This window comes from Typopeltis vanoorti, chromosome 19 (genome assembly GCF_054136105.1).
Source record: "Typopeltis vanoorti isolate ZY-2024b chromosome 19, IOZ_Tvanoo_1.0, whole genome shotgun sequence".
Taxonomy (NCBI): domain Eukaryota; kingdom Metazoa; phylum Arthropoda; class Arachnida; order Uropygi; family Thelyphonidae; genus Typopeltis; species Typopeltis vanoorti.
The window spans coordinates 665,815-688,771 of record NC_143567.1 but is presented as its reverse complement, the minus strand read 5'-3'; the positions used below and the strand labels follow the sequence as shown (position 1 = coordinate 688,771).

The 22,957-nt window shown below is 36.7% G+C and overlaps 1 protein-coding gene across 1 annotated transcript in view; it reads left to right on the top strand.

The window, feature by feature from the left end:
• Window positions 1-22,957, top strand: part of LOC150095810 (synaptotagmin-15-like) — a 179,825-nt gene that overhangs the window by 144,466 nt on the left and 12,402 nt on the right. The window contains exons 4-5 of the mRNA XM_090409536.1: window positions 3,370-3,583; window positions 14,190-14,283. Of these exons, the coding sequence (XP_090265662.1) occupies window positions 3,370-3,583; window positions 14,190-14,283 (308 nt within the window). The remainder of the gene's footprint in view (window positions 1-3,369; window positions 3,584-14,189; window positions 14,284-22,957) is intronic.

Below are 22,957 nucleotides of genomic sequence, written 5' to 3'. Positions count from 1 at the left end.
TATAACAGCAATAAAATTCCTGCTCCCTTAATATGGTAGTCAGACAAAACATTGACTAGAGAATTTCCAGAACTGTCCGACAAATAAAAATATCCATGGTGGATTATTATGAGAATCATGCAGTCTAAAAAAAACGAGCAACAGCATGACAAATGGCAGCGCGATGCGACAGTGGTCTTCAAGGCAGTGTATCAGAACTCATAATGTATTGCATCCGTTCACGGTTCGCAGCATGACTCACAAAGTGCACTTCTATCACTCCTCATAATCAGTTTGCATGACCACGAGACACATGAGAGGAATAGGTTGCTTAGCCCAACGAAATCATTCTAACAGCCAGCAAGGCAACAACCACAATAAAATGAATCAACGGACTGTTAGTGTCTGGAGCAACATTGTAGCTCGGTCCATGTGTGGAAGAGAGGAGAGGATTTTGGAACACTTCAGGTTCTCTGGTTCTTCGTGCAACAGTCGCACTTGAGCATCTTAAATGCTTTTAATGCTCAATTTGATAAGGTTATTTGCATCGGAATAATACACCATCCCAGTAGGATAGTTTATTTAGGAATAGCAGCAAAAGCATACTTTTTCGTTCTTTATATTTTACTGTACTTCATTGTCTTGCTCAGTATCGAATATTTACCAGGTAGTGACAGTCATTTCCACTGATGGGAACATTCTTGTAGATTGTATTTTATTACTAAACTACGCTTTATTCCTTAGTAGAATTAACCGTGAATTCATTCTGCTCGTTATCAACAAGATGAGCACATCATTACAGTTATTATAAAAGTATTGAGATTTGCATTATTATACTTGAAGATTATAATTTTCGATGACAATTTCTTCTACAAAATAATTTTTTTTTAAAATTTCACTCTGGCAGATCATTTCTGCCAGAGTGAAATAAAATGTTTCAGTACGTAGATCTGACACACGCTTACCATCGTCATTACCATCGAAGCGTCTACTGCAGGGGATTATCCATGCAGTAGACGCTTCGATGGTAATGACTTAAAAGAAAAGTAAAAGTGCTTAAAATTGAAATGTGCGAGGACTTGGCCCCGTTTATTGGAAACTAGCAGTGGACTGAAACAGTTCCATGTTTGATTTCACCGCTGAATATCCGGATTATCGAACCATTTGGTTCATCAATCACACTGCTGAACGGACAAACTAAGTTGATACTGTTTGTCCAATGTATAATCGATGTCCTCAATTCTGCATATTTAATAATAGCAGAACATTAGTAGATTAGCAGTGCTATTTTGCAGGCGCATAGCTTCAAAGTAAAACAAAATGCCTAATGGACACATTTTCTTCTATCTCTCTCTTTCTCTCTCTACAGTAGATCCACCCAGGTGTGCGTGCATCACGATCGGCCATCATTATCCGTCCTTCCTTAAAAATAATGGTTTTAAGGCTACCACGAGAGCCATCAAGAGACGAGATATAAACTCAAGACGTGCGGTTCTGGCATTTTCGTGCAAACTGTAATTCAAACATTACGAGCACTGGAACGACACTTTTGAAAGATTTATCGTGTATGTAAGGGATTTATCTGCCATAGCTAATGTGGATTATAGCGTGCAGTTTAGTTTTTCTTTTCATGTAATGAGCTCATTTGTGTACCCAGTTGTGATTGAGATAGATGCATGGAGAGAGAGAGAGAGAGAGAGAGAGAGAGAGAGAAAGATGCCTGCATCATCCCAACTCGACTCGGTCCGTCGATTAGAGGACCTTTTCGACTTTTTCCAAACTACAGATTGAGTTACTCGATCTTTAACAAATTATAAGTTAATTTTTTTTATTAATTTTTTGTCTTCAAAGAAGACAGTGAATTTTAATAGTGCAATTCATAAAAATCTAGTAGTGAACATATATTTTGTACATTCTGTACTGACACCTATTGTTAATTACTGACTGGGAATTCAAAATGATGGCAGTTCTCACCTGGAGGATTGCCTAAAAAGTACATTCAATGGTGAGTGAAAACCTGCCCCGTATCAACTTCTGTAACGGTAAGGACAAAATGTGAGCCACACTAACTCGCTTTCTTTCTTTCTTTCTCTTTCTGGATGTTTCGCTGGAAATTTCACTGACATTTTTTATTTATTCTCAAGAAAGTTCAACACATCGTTTGAATTATGCAAGCCAACCTGGAAGGCCACAAACAGACCAAAAGCTTTCTTATGATTCCGGGTGCAATATGGATTGATTCTACTTGCGCTATGTAAAGACACCCCTCCTCCCTAGATGTCTTATGCTCCAGTACTCTTAATTAGGGTTCTTAGATATTTCTTTTCTGAAACTTTTCCACTTGTCTCTAAATACACTCCGAATAATAACAAGAATCTGTCTTTAGAAATTTTCCGTCGTTGTAGGAACGGGCATACAAAGGGAAAGACCACTAATGAGTCTCTTAATCTTCCGTTAAATAGCGATGTTGCTACCCCAGATGAGCGGGGAGAAATCCAGCTTTACAATGTAATTGCTTTCGATGAAGAGATTCACAAAAGTCATTACTTGTGCAATGTCCCACAGATCTGTTCGCCGGAGGTAGTCTTCTTTTGTTATTGCCTGAACTTCATCGGCGATTTAAAAAATTGAAAACAGAGGTCACTGTATATATATATATATATATATATATATATATATATATATATATATATATATATATATATATATATATATATATATATATATATATATATATATATATATATATATATATATAAATGCCTAAAAAGTTCAACTATGAGTACTGCTATGGAAAGTCATTAATTAAAGACTTTAGAAATGCGAAATATTTAATATTCTTGACAAAGGATCAAGATTATTACTAGCAAATATTCCAACATTCTTTAAGATATTTAATATCCAGCCATTCATTTTATAACATAATTTTAGAAATTGCAACTGATCAGTAATAATTCCAGCTAGCAGAGGTCCGTCCAAACTGTATTGAAGATATTTCTCATGTTTAGTTACTCGTTCAGAATACGGCAATACAACATAATTCAAGCATGTAATTAAGGACTACTCAGTCTGAATATTATTTAATGCTGTGCACATTAATAACTTAGCATGTGACATGTGACACAAGTGTACTAAAATGGGGTCGCCGAGAGTTTTGAGACACCGTTTCAGTCAAAGATTTCTTCATAAAAACGATTAATTGAAATATGCCTGTTTCGATAAAACGGAGCCAAACTCATTAAGAGTCTGTGATTCGGAGGAACGGTGTGGAGATATTTAGTGTTAAGTATAAATGTAGACTTGTCCGATTATATGGTCGACTTGATTCTGTATTTAGATATTAAGTGAGAGCAGCACATTTCTTGTTGGCCACTTTTCTTCTCTTTTCAGGTCCCACTCTTCTGGGAGGATTGAATCCAGAGCTCTACAAGATCGGAAGTGAACCTGAAGAGGAGAACTATTTTCCTGATGGCCACGTGGGTCGTTTATGGTTTGGTCTGGAATACGATTCAACTTCCGAAAGACTTTTGGTGACCCTCGTGAAAGCCAAAAATTTACCATCAAGAGTGTGTGGACAGATTAACTGTTGTGATCCTTTTGTCAGGTAGAGCAACTTATGAAATAATTTCCCCGACAATGTTCAGAAAAATCATCTAAAACGTGGTTTATAACTAAAAACCTGTCATTTTTGACTACAGTGATACCTCGATTAACGAAGAGGATGCGCTCCACGAAATTACTTTGTTAAGCAAAACTTCATTCTCATAGGTAAAAATACTACGGCCATAATAGGGATACGTTCTCGTAAAGAAAATGAAAGACTTTTTTTGTTATTTTTTGAAAAAAGAAAAGCTTTATTAAATAAAAAGTCAATATTACATACCTAACAAAGATAAAATCACATTTTAAAATACGTATCTAAAGTTGATTTATGCTTTTTTTCTTGTTCATTTAGCAATTTCCTATACGGATTTATGGCACTTAACACTGATTGTTTAACCTTCTTCCTAAATCAGGATCATTTTCACTGAAAAAATTCAAAACGTTTTCATTGTCATTCAAGTAACTTTTTAAATCTTTGATTGCTAACACTTTTTCGGTAGGAACTTCTTTAATTTCGTCTCCATTTTCTTTGGCTTCGTTGCTAACAAGTTTTTCTAAATCTTCCACCGTAAAACTATCATCTTTTGCATTTAATAAATTTCTTACATCCTGTTCGTAGACATTTTCGAAACCTATTGATTGAGCTATCTGGATAACATTATTTCTAATCTCCTGAATGTTATTTTTCTCTTCTAGTACAACGTATGGCCATAATTTGTGCCAAACTACATTTAAGCATTTCTGAGTGACTTCTTTCCAAGTGCTCTTAATGTTTTCAATTGCGTCTTTAATGAAAACTCATTCGCAGCTTCAACATCTGCACTTGCAGCTTCTCCTGATAATTTTACACTGTGAATTTTGGCCCGTTTTTTTAATTTCTTAAACCACCCACGAGAAGCCGCAAAATTTTCCACAATTTCTTCAGTTTGTTTAGATTTCAGACGATTAGACAAAAGTAATGCTTTTTCTTGAATCACCATTTGAGTTAAAGGCATATGACGTTGCCATCTATCCACAAACTTAACATTTTCTCCATTTTTTTTCCTTTCTAAAATTGGACTCCTTAAGCGAGTTCATTTTGCTGCTGTAACATTCGTACAATTCTGAGCAGACTGTTTTATTTTTTTTCTGATTGACTAAATATGGTGGTTAAAGTTGACTGCGCTAATCCTAAAGAATGTGCCACATCGGATTTTCTTTTCGCCCCTTTCAACACGTTGTACAAAATTTAATTTAATTTCTAAAGAAATTACTTTTCGTTTCCTTGATTCTGACATTTTAACTAAATATTGATATTTACAAAATCTACAATAATGCTATCAGAGAACATACGGCATTCATTGCAATGCTGAAACACACCCTGCGAAGTGTAAGCAACGACTACATTACGCGGATGACGCGCGAAACTGTTAAAACAGACACACGCACAGCTTGGGAGTGCGTGACGAGTCGCCGTCGTTCGCCATTTGGATGATTGCCGGACGTTGACCTTAAAATTTTAATATTTTTACGTAAAATGGGGCTTGAAATTGCGGATTTCGTTATATCGAGGCTTCGTTACCAGAATTAACGTTAACCGAGGTATGCCTGTATTTTAAAAGTTTAATATATTGGAGTAAAATATGGATAATCCATTTCGGTATATCATTAATCTCTAGATATTATTTTGATTGTATTCTTTTAATAGAGTTTTTTTAATATGGTAACTCGGCAGTTCCATTTTATAGGAAATTTTATTTTATTTTCAAAAATTTTATTTTATTTTTATGGTTTCCATTTTATAGGAAATGAGTAGTTCAAGTACTTCAGTAAAAATTTGAATCTGTTAAAAATTGGACTAAATTGGGCTTCCTAATCAGCCTCTGTTAGAAACAGTTAGCTCTCGCCATGATCGTAGCAGTGCATTCGTTTTAATCTGTTTATTAGAAACTAGGAAGGTCTTATGACGGGAAACGAGGAGTAGAGATTTTTTTTCTTTTTTGCACGTATGACGTAATATATAATTAATGCGCATCGTTGCTCTTTCCCCCTTCCACAGCAGCGAATGTCTGTAATATGATATCATCATTACAGAGGACTCTTCCACAATCACACTTTCTATCTTTTCGATATTCGCCTTCGAGACCGGACTGCTTTCTGCCAGTCAAACTTATTTAGTTCCTTTTTCAACCTTACCTGATGCTTAGTATACGAAAATGCGGACCATTTCCATGGAACCACGTGATAAATCAATCAGAAACGGTTGTAAATCTCTGGAATCCTAAAAGTTATATAATGCGGAAAAAGAGCTCTAGAGTCTTAAACAAGAAACTTCTTCAAACCACCTGAAAAAAACGCAGAATGGTGGCGATAGTCTCACATCGGTCGACGATGATAGAATAACGTATCAGCACTTCATCTCTCCATTCCCCCCCCCCCCCCCCCCACACACACACATAAATATTCACAATCATCTAATCCCAGTAGGATTTCGCTGCAGAACAGAAGAGCTCTTTACAAATAATAAAGTCAATAATAAATAATCATAACTGATTATTTTTTATTGACTTTATTATTTGTAAAGAATCAGTCAGTTAATAATGATAGGAATATCTTTAGAAAAGTGATTTATAAAAGAACTTTATTTTTCATTCTCTGAAATTCGTAGTTCATGCGTTGTTAAGAATTAATTTTTAAGAAATAATCAAGTGCTGTTAAGAATTAATTTTTTTTATAAGATTACAATAGAACTGACGTATTCAGAAATAGGAAAAATCTACCAATACAAAACTAAATGGATCAAAGACATTGAAAGAATGGGAAACTCAAGACTGCCCAAAACATATATCAGCCAAATAGAGACGATCAAAGAAAACATGGAACGGAACAAGCAACAGGGCGTAAATCTTTTTCAGGAGTAATCGGATTTTTATCTTGCTGGTTCTCCATACACTGGATTATACGCATTTTGATGTAATATAAATGCTTTGTTTGCTGCTACTTTAGCCAATGGTCCATGGAGTTGCTTAGAAATGTAATGTGAAATGCTGTCTTGTTTAGAGTAAAATAAATATGATTACATTTTGAAGAGAGAAGTGAATTAATATTTAATTTGGTCAGATGAATTTCTGTCGTTGAAATTTAAAATTGCAGGCCGGTGATGGATGTGTTTGAAATAATAATAATAATAATAATAATAATAATAATAATAATAATAATAATAATAATAATAATATTATTATTATTCGTGACACTTCCAAGGAGTCCGAAGACTCATCGCGGGAGGACACTTACAACTGTCTCAACTACTACACCGAACCTCTACTACGAATCATCTCCATCAACGCCATCTACCGCCCGCCTCCACCACTAACTTCAGAAATGGTCCTCAAATATATTCGTGTATTTACTAGCACACATCGCAGTGGTATAGTAGGCAATCATTACAATGATATTTAAAAGATATTCGTCAATCAACTTAAAAAAGGAATAAAATATAAAAAATGAATGCTAATACGAGGGTGGTCTGAAAGGTTCTCGGCCTCGACCATAGATGGCAACACTACCGGCAAGATTTTTTTTTTTCTAACTTGGTACATCTATCATAAGCATCAATTTAATTTCTAAATAAATTATTCTATCAAGTAGTTTGTTTTATACAGCTGTCTGAAGCAAAAGTTTGTCTGTATCCCTTGAAATGGATAAAATTGAGTATCGTTTGAGTATTATAAAATTCTTTGTAAAAGAACGTTTAATGCCAAAAGAAATTCATAAAAGTTTATGGGCACTCTTCTCCTTCGTTTTCGAAAATTAAGAAATGGGCTGCCGAGTTTAAACATGGCCGTACCAGCCTTGAAGATGATCCACGTGAAGGACGTCCAAAAAGTGTAACAACACCAGAAATCTTTGATCAAGTGCTACGATATGGTATTAAATGACCGGAGAGTCAAAGTGCGTGAAATTTCTGAAACCTACAGGCAAATCAAAAGAATGTGTAAGATATATTTTGCATGAAGAATTGCAAATGAAAAAGCTTTGCGCAAGATGGGTGCCACGCTTGCTCACAGCAGATCAAAAACGCACTCGCATGAAAATCTCTGAACAGTGCTTGGAGCGTTTTAACAAGAATAAAACTGATTTTGTGCTTCGATTTATTGCTATGGATGAGACTTCGATTCCCATTACACACCAGAATCCAAACATCAGTCAAAACAGTGGCCAGAAGCCGGTTTTTCAGCGCCAAAGAAAACAAAGCCGGTTCCATCAGCAGGAAAGGGCATGCCATCGGTGTTTTGGGATGCTAAAGGTATTTTGTTTATTAATTATCTTGAAAAGGATAAAACAATAACCGGGGAATATTATTCGGATCTGTTAACCAGACTAGACGAAAACATTCGTGAGAAAAGACCAGGTGTTTTGGCAAAGGGAAAATCAATGGATCTGCACTATGCATTGTTGTAACATCCACCCTATTTCCCAGATTTGGCTCCCTCTGTCTTCTATCTCTTCCCAAAACTAAAACTCTTCCTCGCTGGTCAGCGTTTTCTTCGAGTCAAGAGGTGATTGCAGCTGTGGAGGGGTATTTTGCAGATCTTACTAAGAACCACTACAGGGACGGGATAATGGCGCTGGAGCATTGCTGGAATAAACGTATTAGTCTTAAGTTGAAAAATAAAAATAATTTTGAAATTATAAATTCATTTTTTATCATTTTTATCATCATGTTTAGCCGAGAACTTTTCCGACAACCCTCGTATTCTAATATTAATTTAGAAATCTTATTTCTAAATTAATATTAGAAATTATCGATTGCCAAGATAGTTGATATTATGAAAGATTTTTGATTTTGGTTGTTTATTCTTGCTGAGAACGTAAATAAAATTTGATTTCAAGTTTAACTATTGAATTTAGATGATTTTGTTCACTTAATGGGAACTAGAGAAACTTTTACAAACTCTCTAGACCAACTGTGCTTTTGAATAAAGTATACTCCTGTATGACGTGGGACAAGGAGATTCGCGGGATGTCAACGTCATTGCTTGTATCGACATGATCACTCACCGTTTCGGTTGTTCTTAGTCACCCTCCATACTGTTCATTCTGTGATGCAAGCGAGACATCAAAATCGCATAAATTGAGGAATTGTGATGATGGCGATCTCTGAAATGTGCAAGAGTTTCTCGTAACGATATTTTGCACCGCAGAAATGTAAACACATTCGTCGACAGTGGCAAGTATTCTGGAATCACTGCTGGATAGGAATGACATGTGGAGTACATAAACCATTCTCCCTGATCCTCAGAAAACCGTCTCTGTATGTGAATGATCACTGAACGTTCGTCATCCATGTGCAATTAGTGCACTATTCCCGAAACAGAGGGAAAACAACAAAAATCGGGAAAAAGACGTGTGACAAATAAATTCCTCTCAATGACAAAGCGCATGCGCACTCATTGACCATGCTTCTTTTATGACTCATTTTAACCATGCTTCTTTTATGTATTCCTCATCACTAAAAGTGTTTAGCAATTGCATTTGAGGCAAAAAAACTAGCAGCAGTTATATTTGAACGACTGCCGATAAATTTCATTAAGGTTGTTGTTGACTGGATATTTCTATTTTTAATTGCCCGAGCAATAAATTCTTTCTGTTCGTCCTGCTTTTCTCAAGGAGCGATTTATGGTTTGTCTCATAATGCAGTTTTACTGACGACGCTCTGCACACACTGTCCCGGAACATAAAACGCATATTGCTTTATTGTCTTTATTAATCATGCAATACTCTTCAGTCCACCAGCTTTGGAACTCTCTGCTGCTTGACTGTGATAATTTTCGTTTTCTATTTTCCCCAGCCATGTTCGGTAGAACTGTAACAAAATAATTCACAACTTAAATCAAATGCATTTTTTATAATTATATAGCCTAAATTAAATTATCTTTATAATTCCCATTTACAGTAGGAAAAACAAAACAGTGCACATACGCAACAATAATGCACTTGCCGCTGCTTATTTCTGCCTAGTGGCGGATGCGCGGTGCGAAATGCACAATGAACGCACGTGCGATTAGAAAAGGGAAAAGTCAGGGAATCCCAAGGATCAGTCGTTCTCAATTCTTTTTCTATAGACTGTAATTTTTATTTATTCTTACTGTATTAGAGGGCTCAGTCCTAACAGACTTACTCGTAAATACCGTTCCCATTTTTTTAAAGTTCATACATTAAACTAACATAAGTATTAATATTATATAAATTAAGTGGATATTAAATCCAACATTATTTCAAAGCCGACTACAGTAACTATAGAATTTTCGTGGGAAATTTAGCGAGTGTATTCCCGTAAGATCGCCGGTCAAATTTCGCAAGAAACGTCTATAGTTTCTGTAGTCGGCTTTGAAATAATGCTGGATTTAATATCCACTTAATTTATATAATTTTGTATCGCCGATGTGAAGCCTTTCGGCTATTTATTTTAGTAAATAAGTATTAATAATTAATTATGGCATACCCATAAAGAGTATTAATACACTTAATGTATACGGTGTAGCGTGTCGACAAATATAAAAGTACGCATTTAAATTAGTTATCAATCACAAGACTAATGCTACAATATTGTAGTTTCCTCAGGCCAACATCATTAAATTAACTTCTGGTAAGCTTCACTGACATATCCTATTCTGATCACCAAACATTTATAATATTATTCAGTATTAAAATAGATTATTGCATTATTAAATTGATTTTAATGATGCTGGTTTGAAAAAAAAAAACGGTGAGAAAAATATTTATTCATTGTAACTCACCATAAAAGTCAGCGGAGCAGGGGAAGCAGCAGAAGGATGTCGACTTCCCTCGCGTATAACTGGCACCGCTGATTTCACTTTACGAAAAAAAAAAAAAATTAAAAAAGATTTTGCATATATACCTCCCACACAAAAAACAACACGCCCTCCGCAACAGCCATTATATACTGTAGATGCAAGAAAAAAAATAGTTTTATTGTATCCCTGAATAAGGTACAGAGGCTTATGCAGTCTGTGTAATATATTTCTCAACAAATAGTGCAATTAGAGACAGCGGGAATAAAAACGGCGCTAACTAATGAATCACATGTACCCCTCTCACAGAAACTGCGCTGTATAGGCAAGCAAAACCATATGTTGCACCGGAAACACAGTATCTAACTAAAACTATTGTCTATTTTTTCAATTACATGAAATAAGTGTTTGTTTGATTGCTGACATTTTGACAGATCAGAGGCTAACTTCTAATAAAATTCTACCACGAATTGAAGCATGCCATATAATGCTTGCGTGAGTTCCCCTTCCAGCTCAAACGCAAACAAGGCAATAAAAATCAACGAAGGGTTGAAACTTTGTGTGAGTTGAGCCCGCCCGTAATGAGAAGTTCTGTCGGAACGATAAACGCCACCCCGTCGTGAATGTCTTAATACTAAGAAATATATAGTGAATGTTGTTATGACAGATGTTATGGAATTCGGTTGAAGAGAATTAGCATTTCAACTCAAAAATTTTCGGTTCCATTTGTCTTTCAAGGGTCGCGTGATCTTTTGTTAATACCGCACCAATCAAATTCATGTCTTCATAGCTGCTCTCTCCTGTAAAACAAAATTTAACTTGTACGTATTGTAACAATTAGAAAAAAGGCTGAATAATTTATAAGCGTATAAAAGGATGTCACATGTAAATCGTTGACGTGCCAGCAAAATTCTCGGGCGTGCCATAAGTTCGCCACCACTGTTCTACGTTTCGATAGGTTTTCTCTGGAAATTTGAGATCTGATCGAAAACGTATTACGAATGAAAGATTTTGATTATCACTGTTTTCTTTTCATCTTCCCTTTCTTATTAGGCTCAGGACCAAATAGTTTGCCTTTTTAGAAAGTTGATACTGCTTTATACTCTGTGAGGTTATGGGTATCAACTGCGTAGATTTTTCTGGCTGGTTTGTCAGTTTACGGACAACCTCTGCCATCACAGTCTGAGATTGGCACTAACTCACTTTCAGCAGTAAAGCCGTTACAATAACAGGTTCTTCGTCTCGGAAACGGGATTCGATCCGGGATCTTTCAAACGAACCCGTATCGTCGATCCCAACTGCAGCAGAGGATCCAAAAATAAAATTCTGTCCATAAATAATATTCTTAACAGCATCTGTATGCACGCTCGAAATGATGCTTGGAAAATTGCTAATCATGTAAGCTTTATTATTATTATTATTATTATTATTATTATTATTATTATTATTATTATTATTATATGCGAAAATAAAACAAAGAAAATAAAACTCGAAGCATGATTTGCCATTTTATTTCTGATCGGAAATAAAATGCCAGGGATCAGCATTAGACACCAAACTGAGCGCGGGTTGCAGTTCTCTGTAATAATTGAAGGCATGTTTACTTCGCAAAACGCGGACACCTTTATTACGGACGAAATGCGAGAAGGAAATCTTGAAGCTCAATATCTGTGATTTAACTTTCTCCCTCTTAGCTGAATCCGTTTCCATTTTGTTTTATACGTTTTACAGTTTTCTTATTATTTTGATAACTCTTTTTCTATGAGAAATGTAAAATACTTTTTTTTTCTTCTAAGCTCAGAATCGTCCAATAAGAATGCAATTCTGAATAGATAAAAGGCAGTGAGCACACTGACATTTCTTCGAATTTAATTCACAGATAAGATTCACAGATAAGCGCAATAAGACAAGCTTCTTTCCCGTTGATATTCACGGATACTGCGTTTGTATAAGGTAGAAAGGGATGCGTCCTATTGGGTTTGCTTCGAAGCGAGCTTGCAAGGTTTGAGGCCCGTTAATTAATATAAATTAAAAGTCGAATATCTGCTATTATTTTAGAGCCTGTGTTTAGAGCCATTCAGTGGATGTGGAGTTTGCACACCATGGCGCTTGACCGCATGAAGTAAGATTTTGTTTTGAATCTAGTCGTCCACTAGAGAAAATTTTTCTAAGCTTTTTTTTTCGGCCGGTTCCTGAGTTAGTCGATCTCTGGCACGGGCAAGCAGGTTTTGTCTCCCAGAAACTCGTGTTTTTCGTCCCGTAAACTCAAGAAAATTGACCGTAGAACCCACATTATTTCAGACATTTAATATATTGTGTTAGGGTTAGGTATCACGAGATGGCGGCACTTGTTGAACCGTCTCTCTTCACTGCGTACCACTTAATTAGTGATAGCCTTGGGCCAGCTATCTCTGATTGGCTTCCAGTGGAGATTGAACTGCCCACTCAGTCTTCAAAAGTTAGATAGGGCTAAACTGCCTCGCCAACTCCCTATACGGGAATAAAAAGGCGTTAGCTGATTTTTTTATCTGTTATTTTAAAATTGAATGAATACTTATTATGTTGAACTTTCATGCATTTGGTCAATAAAGCACATTATACCGGTAGAGTTACGTTACCAATAAATCATAAGGGCGAATCTGGTCGATGGAATGCTCTGCTCCCTTTTGAAGAGAAATTATTTCTTTAGAAATGCATTGACATGCGGCTAGAGAAGTTTTCCTTTCAAAAGCACAGTAACTGAAATCAGGCAATGGATTGGGAAAGCATTCTGAGAAAATTCTTCCAGTAGAAGATTGACCACGTTATAAATGAGATCTCAATGTTGAGGTGATCTCAGCTTACGAAACCTGTACGATCACTCAGGCAGATTTCTATTGAAGTACCATTCTCCTTCCTTCTCATCTTCGTCAGATGACCGGTTGATTCCCCTATGGACAAATCGTCGCCATCTGGTTCTATCCTGACCACTTTTGTAAACTCTCCGAAGCTGGATAACAGCGACCTTTTCTTCAGTGTTTTAGGGTTTGAAATGCTTGACTGATGAGAGCCCAAAAGAAATGAGCAAGTCAAAAACCAGTTAAACAACAGAGAAAATTTCACAGATATAATTCTTAAGCAATAATGAAGATGGTTTGGATACCTTCAGAGAATGTCCTTTCAAAGATTACCAAACGTCGCCTCGACAGGAATCATTGGAGGAAGTTAATCAAGAGGGAGACCAAAAAGTTGATTTAAATTATTCCAACGAATCTCAACCCAACTGCGCTACAAATGCAGTAACTCACTGTGCTAATCACCCTCATATTTAGTCGGAATTCGTGTTAACAACATTAAATAGGCCAGTGAAGTGAATGAAAAATAGTGCTTCACTGTCTTCTATTTAAAAATCACTCGTTATATGTCTTCATGTGGCTGGCATGCTAATTTATAAACTTAGCCAAAATACAATTTAGTAATAAAAATATGAAATCAGAAGCTTCTCGATCACTCGGCAATGATATTCAATTGCATCTTCATATTAAAATTTCTTACAAATACCAAACGTTTTAGTGCAAAGATTAAGAATTATCTACAGAGTGTGTTGTGGCTTCACTGACTTTATGCTGAAGATTCCCAGAGGAACTGAAATGAAATGTTTAAAGCTTTCATTTTGAAACTTAATATTCAAACATACGCGACTTTACTCAGTTTCGCAGGAAATGCAGACTTATTTATTTATTTTATTTTCCTAGAGGCATTTAAACCGTGAAATCGTTTCAAATGATTTCCTTTCAGAGATGAATGTAATAACGGTAAGTTCTTTACTTGCAGAATCCACATCATTCCGGATGAGAGGCGATATTTGCAGTCGAAGCTGAAGAAGAAAACATCCAATCCGAAATTCGACGAAACTTTTGTTTTTCAGGTAAATATTTCTCTCGTTAATTTCCGCTGCGAGTGAAGCCGCTGTAAATATCGAACAAGTAATTTTGGTCGCACACTGAAAACGTTCCTAGGTTTTTCGCACGAGCAGTTTAAAGCGCAGCGTTCTCACGTGGGGAGCATGCATGCTCTTTGAGCGAAAGCAATCCAATTTAAACGTTTATGATAACAAATAAAAGCTGGAAAAGTGTTTCTTCGTATTAACAGCTCATTCGTGTATTAATGAGCACACAAACTATTTTGTGCGCTGTCAAAATAACATTATTTTCAGAGAACACAAATATACGTCATTTGACAGGAAAAGTAAAAACTGGAAGAGATATAAATGGATAAGCTGAAATCTTATCCATTTATATCTGAAATCATATGGCAAGATCTCGAGTTGAGATCCTGCGAATTGTTAAGCTGATTGGGATTATTTTAATTAAAGTGCGCAATTTTTAAAGAAAACGATGGTTCCCAGTTATCCAGTAATTAGATTTATACGAGAATATTGAAATGCCGCTAAACTGAACAGCCTGCAATGGAAAATAAAAATATACTGTATACATTAAGTTTTCAAAGCAACAGTTGCTGCCTCATTTAAGCACACCGAAAGAACCGTAAAGACATTAAATTCTTAAATTCATTAAACGCAGCAAATAAGCCGAAACAAAATTTAAAACAAAACAAAACCAGAAGAAAAATGACGGGCAGCAAATTAGTTCTTTACTACGTAATTTCAGTTGTTAACCAGCTGGGAATTTCTACAAGCACGTCTTTTATTTCTAATAAGCCCTCGCGTGAGTTAAGATAAAATGAAGAGCGAAGAAGAAACATCTTTATTCTGCGGCATTAAATATCTGAAAATAACCCTTCACATTAATATTCGTAATTTTTCTTTGGAATTTGCTTAAATATCCAATAAATATTAAGTATAATTTCTGGGAAATTCCCATGCTACTCCTCTAAAACACTATTAATAAATTAACGGCTATTTTAGCCTGTTTTTGTTTAGGAGTGTCCATGATATAAGGGACACTCCTAAACAAAAACAGGCTAAAATAGCCGTTAATTATATTAATCGATAAATATATTCTCATGATCTGAATGTGATACGATTCCTATAAGAGAAAAAAAAATGAAACCATTCTTAGGTGCAACTGCGTTTCCATAATTTTGGTTCGAAAGCACCACCAAAGGTTTGCAACGAAAAACTTAAATTGTTTCACCTTTGTTGCTCGAGTTTCCCAAAGTTCTTTTTCTTTCAGACTCAGTCTGTATTTTAACGCTATTTTGCTTTCTTGCGCACGAAAATAGTCCAATTTCTCACAATTTTTCTCTCATAGAAATACAGGGTGTTCGGGATAAATTTGACAGTTTCGTAAGGAAAAAGAAAATCTTCTTTGTATCTATTAAATTTAATGAATTGACAAAAAAACATTACAGGCAGAGTTAATTACAATACTATCAACAAGATTTACTCAAAATAACCACCATTAGCATCGATCACAGCTTCAATTCTGCTTCGGAACCTCGAACAAGCTGATGCTACAGTCTCCCTGGGAAGGGCCGCAAAAACTGTTTTAATTTTATCCATTAACTGGGCTTTTGTATTACTGGAAGTGCGATTGATGTCTTTTTCAACTGCGCCCCATACAAAATAATCCATGGGGTTAAGGTCTGGGGAGTTTGGAGGCCAAACATTTGGACTGGTGAAGTCGTAGAAATTTTCAGACAACCATTTTTGACTTTTCCCAGAGGTGTGGCAAGGGGCCGAATCCTGCTGCCATACATACGGCCTACCATTGGCTACCCTTGTTATCCAGGGCTTGACTACAGTTAGCAACTCCACGAACAAAGCCCGAATTCCAATGCCAGGGTTCTTCAACACCTGTTCCTGCAGATTTGCGAGGAATTCTGCTGTACGAACAATCAGATCGTCTGCTAGGGATCTTTCTTCTTGCTACATCCTCGTAGTCACCATTGCAAGTCTCTAGTTCATGCCTGATTGTTTTTACTGTATTCAGGGAGCATTGGGCAGCAGTCGTAATATCCTTATTTTGATGGCGGGCACGAATCTTCATGATACAAGTTATTCTCTTCCATGATTCAGGTGGGTTCCAGCTATCCATCCTTTCTGACATCTTGTATATGAATGAAGAAGGGTCCAAACTTTTAAATGAAGAGAAGTGTGTGTTAATACATGTAACTTACGGAAAAATATAATTAATTATAAATATGTCAAATTTATCCCGAACACCCTGTATAAAAATTCATCCTTTTTAGTTGCTGCATTTTTGTTGGAATTATGACAGGATACTATCTTTAAGATACTATTCTCAAATAGAAGTTTATATTTTTTGAAGAGTTGCGGGTTTTAATTGTTTGGGAACACTTCACGAGGAAGGCTCTTCCAGGAGACAGAAGTAGACAAAATAAAAGAGGAAGAGCAGAAGCGGGTTCGGTGTCTTTGCAGTTGCACAATAAACGGATAAACGGCCTGCTACTTTTATATTAACAAGTGAAACAGAAAGTGCAGGAAAGATGTTTGCCAATTCACTGGAGACCATGGAAGACCCGTGGCTGAAACACTGTCTCTGAGATAGACAATACATCTGTAAGAGAGATATCGTGTTACGAGCCGAATTGCTCTCCTCTGGACAGCGTCAAGAATTTTTAGAGACGTTTTAGGTCTAAGTATTGGCAGATTTGGGATTTATATATAGCTAAGAGTTATATGGGTGCAAACTAGCCTCTTGAACGAAAGAGAATGCCTAGTTTGTTGGATGCCGAGGAGGCTATTGGTGTTATGTGTTTATGTCAGCAGAGACTGGAAGTATACGTTAGTGAAAGCGAAGATCCGACCTTGTCTGGTGATTTGTATATTACTGATCCGAGATCTCTTTAGTGAGAGAAAAGGCAAGGCTATTTTGGTGGCATTGAACATGACAAGGTTTTCCTAGATCCATTGGAGGATGATAACATGAAGATCAATGTTTAAGGCACTGGTTGTCGATGACCTTGTAGCCTGGGATGTCAGAGTACTGCAAAGTTTGTCAAATGAATAGGATGAGTGCAGAGTATTGTCGTCTGCAAGGAATAGGAGTGATTGTGAATATGAACAGGAGAAAGAGAATATGTAACACAGACTTGAGGCACTCCACCATTGATGGCGAAGCTCGAAGAGAAGGAGCCATCTACCATGCCTCGCAGAGAACGACCAGAGACAAAACTGGCTACTCAATTACAGAGGGTAGCAGGGAGATCAAAGGATAGAAATTTGTATGCACGGTCGCAAGTTTTGGAAATGTCGAAGGGGACAGTACAAATTTCTCCCAGCAATTCCATGGCTCATGTCTGGTGGGGAGTGATGTAAGTTAAAGGTCAGCTCTGGATCTTGAATGGAGGAATTTTTACTTAGAGAAAATCAATTAATCAGCGACCACCAGCACGGTGGTCGCTGATTAATTGATTTTCCTCTAAGTAGTGGAGGAGTTGGCTATTCGTTTCGTGACTTTCTCCATTATTTTGCAGAGGGCAGAGGTGATGGCAGTTGGTCGATAGTTTGAAGTTGGCATAAGAGGGTTAAAAGATTGCTTCCATGCATTGGGTAAAGTACCAAATATATGTATAGTAGATTGTAGAGAAGATGCAGGACAGGAGTTTTATTTTATTTTATTTTATTATTTTTTTTATGTTGGGATCATACACAGGAGGTTGGTTGGTCAACATATAGTACATTAGTACCGTGTATGGGCAGTGGGCTGGGAAAGGAAGGATTTCTTTACATTTGATTTGAATGACTTTAAATTGTATTCCTTGGGAAACACAGCAGGTGGGAGACTATTCCACAGTGCAGCAGTTGCAGGGATAAAGGAAGAGGAAAATAAAATTGTTCTGTTTGTTTCTAGGTGTGCTGTGAAGGGATGTTGTGCAGAAGCTGCACGTGTTCCAATGAGCTCAGTACTGAGCGACTGAATTATTGATGTTATTTCAGATGAGCATTTCCCATGGAAATATTTGTAGAATATACATACTGCAGAGACCATACGTTTGTGTGAAAGTGGGGGAAGGTAGTTGGTAAAGGATGGATCATTTATAAGTCTAATTGCTCTCCTCTGTATTGAGTCGAGCATTTTGAGAGAGCTTTTAGGGGCCCCACCCCCATATGTGGGAGCAGTATTCAATAGGTGGGCGGATTTATGACTTGTATAATGTTAATAGCTGTTCGGGGTGAAGTAACGTCTTGAGCGAAAGAGAAATCCTAGTTTTTTTGAGGCCGAGGATGCAATGTTTGAGATATTTTTATGGCAGGAGAGGTTTGATGTGAGGGTGATTCCCAAGGGCGAGATCTCAAACTGTTTGGAAATTTGGGTATCGTCAAAAAGGATCCTGTGAAAAAAATTGTTCTTTTTTATTGCAAATAGTACAGAACTGGATTTTATTGGCGTTGAAATTTATGAGGTTATCCGAACCCCATTGTAGGAAGGCTTGGAGAAAGGAGTTGAGGGTGGTGGTGGTTGATGTTCTGTAGGTTGAGGTGAGTTGTGTAGGGTAAAGCTTATCAAATGCAAGCGAGGAGTGTAGTGTGCTGTCATCTGCAAACCTGTGTATTGGGTTGGAGATCAATTGCAGTAAGTCATTGATATATATAGCAGGAAGAAGGTTGGTGAGAGGACAGAACCTTGTGGGACCCAGCATTAATTGAGTGGTGAAAGGATAGGGAGCCGTCCACCATCACACACAGTGTGCGTCCAGACAGAAAACTGGCAATCCACCTACAGAAGTCCTGGGTCAGACCGAATGATGTTAGTCTGCCTAGTAGGCCTTTGCGCCAGACCCGATCAAAGGCTTTGGAGATATCTAGTGCAACCACTTGAAATTCGCCAAACTTCTCCATAGCATTTGTACGGAGATGACGTATGTGAGTAGATCTCTTGTTGATCGGCAGTGAGGGAATCCATACTGGCGGTCATTTATTTGGTGAGTGTCTTCAAGATGGTGTAGGAGTTGGGAATTGATGATTTGTTCCATTACCTTTGAGAAGACTGAGGTAAGCGAGATAGGGCGGTAATTGGATGGCAGTGACTTATCACCCTTCTTGGGAATGAGCTGAATAGAGGCCAATTTCCAGTTTGTGGGGTAGATTCCAGTGGAGTAGGAGAGTATATACAGGTGATATAGGACAGGGGTCAGTTCTGGAGTACAAACCTTCAGAACAATTGGGAGAATGCCATCAGGGCCAGGAGACATTTTTGTGTCTAATTTGGACAGTATTTTTCTGATCTCATCCTGGCAAAAGGATATAGGGGACATTGTACGTTGGGTGTCTGGAATGGTTGGGGGACATTTACTATTGTCAGTTATGCATGCAAGATTGGCTTTTTCTGTTGGTGATGATGCAGTAGAGCCATCAGGGTGTGATGGGGGGGGGAATAGTGTTGGACAGAAGTTACGGTTGTTAACTCTGGAACATAATATTTGAGAACAATTTAACATAGAAAATAAGGGGATAAGCATTAGTAAGTGAAGTGACAGTTTATCCCCTTATTTTCTATATTAAGGTGCCAGAAAACTAACCATTTGGCTTTTTATTTTAACTAACAATTTAACATCTTAGATTATAGAACACTAGGTAGATGAGGCTACTTTATTTAAAAGTAGCAAAACTTGAAGAAATATTTGTTTGGTGGTGAAACATACCAAAATACTCATGAATACAGTAGTCACCAAGTGTAGCTGTTTTTAGAAATTTATCTCACTAGGTATTCCGTTTTGTGTGTGTTTGTTTCTTCACCAGTCGGCGAATAGTATCACATGTCTACTTAGCAACTGCGAAGAAAAGTACTTTGAAAGCAAAGCAAACCAGAATGTGATTGATTGGACAACCTGACGATGAACAACACAATTAACAAATGAAACACATTTTAGTTCTTGAAAGAGCAATGCCTATATGTGCATCTATTTAAATGTCATTTTTTGCAAACTATATTATGCAAATTCTGCTTTTATTAGTAATTGAAGTGGCAGAAATAAGTATTCTGATAGTCGTTTTGATACTTCGTCCGACAAAAACAGTGTGCTCTTCAGATGAATCCAATTTATAACGAAGAAACCGGAATTTTCGTTTGAAAGGCCTAGGTTCGAATCCAGGCTCCGACTCGAAAAGCCTTTATAATGGTTTTTTAAATAAAGGTGAGCAATCCAAAAGTTCTTCCTCCTGCAAATCGGGATAATCAGTCAGATGATCACACTGATTTAACATACATAATATATTTCAAACCAGCATAATTAACAGAAGCCGTAATTCCAACCAATATCAGATAAAGCAGAAATGAAATTCAATGCCGTTAGCAAGAAGTGAGTTTCAAGTATTGCACATTCCGAGTCTTCTCATTTCAAATTATTCGAGACACCTGAAAAGATATTAAAGATACTTTTAAGCTGCTCTAAAATGATTTAGAAATTATCGTTTATTATTTTTGAGTAAAGTGTATTCAATAGGAAACGCATCCCTAAGGAATAGGGATGCGTTTCCCCCAAGAAAGATAATAACGTTTCCCCAAGAAAGATAATAAAGATGACTGACCCTAAAAATAAAAAAAATGACCCTAAATATAGACGCATAATTCACTCTCAATTTCTAGACTTTGAATCAACTGATCTGGACTTTCCATTTTTATTGGAGCAGCAGAGGGCGAAGAAGGAGATTCTCCCTGAATTCTAAATTCCTAAATTACAAAATATTCAGAAGAATCATAAATACAAAATTACAAATATTCAGAAGACTTCAGATTTTCATTCAGATTCAGATTTGTTTTGAAGTACAAAATGGCTTTTGAAAAGGGCGTCCAGCTTCCCGTCAAAAATTAATAATAGTAAAAAATAAGAGAGTAAAGCCTAGAAACATGTACTGCATTTACTGACTTGGAAAAAATTCATTCAGTATAAAGTAAAAACCTTTTATTTAACATACTACAAGAAACACTCATACCAATCAGCAGTCGAAGAGTATATAAATCTACGAGGGACATCCAGAAAGTAAGTTCCGATGGGCTGTCAGAGAAACAAAAATATACTTACAAAAAAACTTTATTGGAAATTAAAGTAGACATCTTTCACTACTTTTCGCCGTTGTTCAGGCACTTATCGTAATGGGGCACCAAGACTTGTATACCTTCGTCGTGGAACAGCGCTTCCCAAACTGTGGGCCGTAAGCTTTGTTAAGGGGGCCGTGAAATAATGAAAACAAATTTAAAATGTTTTATGACTAAGTAGATTTTTTTCATCTTAAAAGATACGTATTTAATTTGTATTATTTATTATTTCTTTTCTGTTCTTATATTTTAATGGAAAAACTCACGCATTGGTGTTCGTTCACAGATTTTGCTTCCTGCGTATTTCGGCACTTAATGAATATTAATAAATATATGCTTATTCATATAAGTTTCATTTCAGAGGTATTAATAAGAAGCACAAAAAAGATTAGAAACGCAAAATCGTGAATATAAATTGCATTGAATATAAATACAATAAACATTACAATAATATATGTCTGTATTACGATTTCTTTTTTCGATGGGGGCCGTGAAATATTTTAATTTTTCCAAAGGAGGCCTTGGCATCCACAAGTTTGGGAAGCACTGCGTAGAAGGTTGCCGCCTGTGACGCAAACCACGTATAGACTGCTTCTTTGACCTCGTCGACATCTTGAAACCGCCTGCCACCAAGGAAAGATTTCAGATGTTGAACAGGTGCGAGGTCAGGACTTGGTGCGAGGTCAGGACTGTATGGGGATGATGGAATTATTCCTAGCCGAAGGTGGCGAGAAGTTGTTGTGTTACACCTGCCGTGTGTGGGCGGGCGTTATCATAACTCAAAGTCATAGTGACTCCTCTATTCTGTCGAATCTTCTCTTCAACTGAACGCGCCAAATCGTCAGTCACTAAAGATGGTCGCCCGCTCCGTTCGTCATCGTGCACACCTGTCCTTCCTTCATTAAAAAGTCTTACCCATCTTCGCACCATTGAATCACTCATTGCGTGTTCTTCATAAACCTCAATAATTTGCCGATGAATTCCAGCTGCTTTAACGTTCCTCGCATTCAAGAAACGGATAACTGTCATAATTTCACATATGGCGAGCGATTCGATTTTCTTTCGCGTACGCACTGCGAAAATTTCTGAAAATGGCACCAACGTCTTGTTAACGAATGAACAGACTCAGCAAGCATGCGCACCATTGCGATCGCAGCGCTGCGGTGAAGATATTTAAAATCAGAACTTACATTCTGGTCGTCCCTCGTATATGCACATACGAGGACAAAGAATGACAGATGCGATTGAATTATGAACTCTCATATAATGATAGTTCAATGTGGTTTAAAACACACTCCTTTTTCAGGTGGTAATTACTGATCCTCAACACATACTTCAGAAAGCTATTATAAAGATAAAGGAAACAGCAAAAGATTTCGGAATGATAATCTCAATAAAAAAATCAAAACCAAATGCTTGAAAAATCAAGCTGCAACTAGAAGTAAAACAGCAATAAATAATATTTTGAAATTATTTTATTTAGGATGAAGGAGTTCATCTAAATATAAAATAGACACGAAATTGAAAAAAAAAAAAAAACAACCTAAAATTACACTGTAATTTTTTACAGTGTAATTT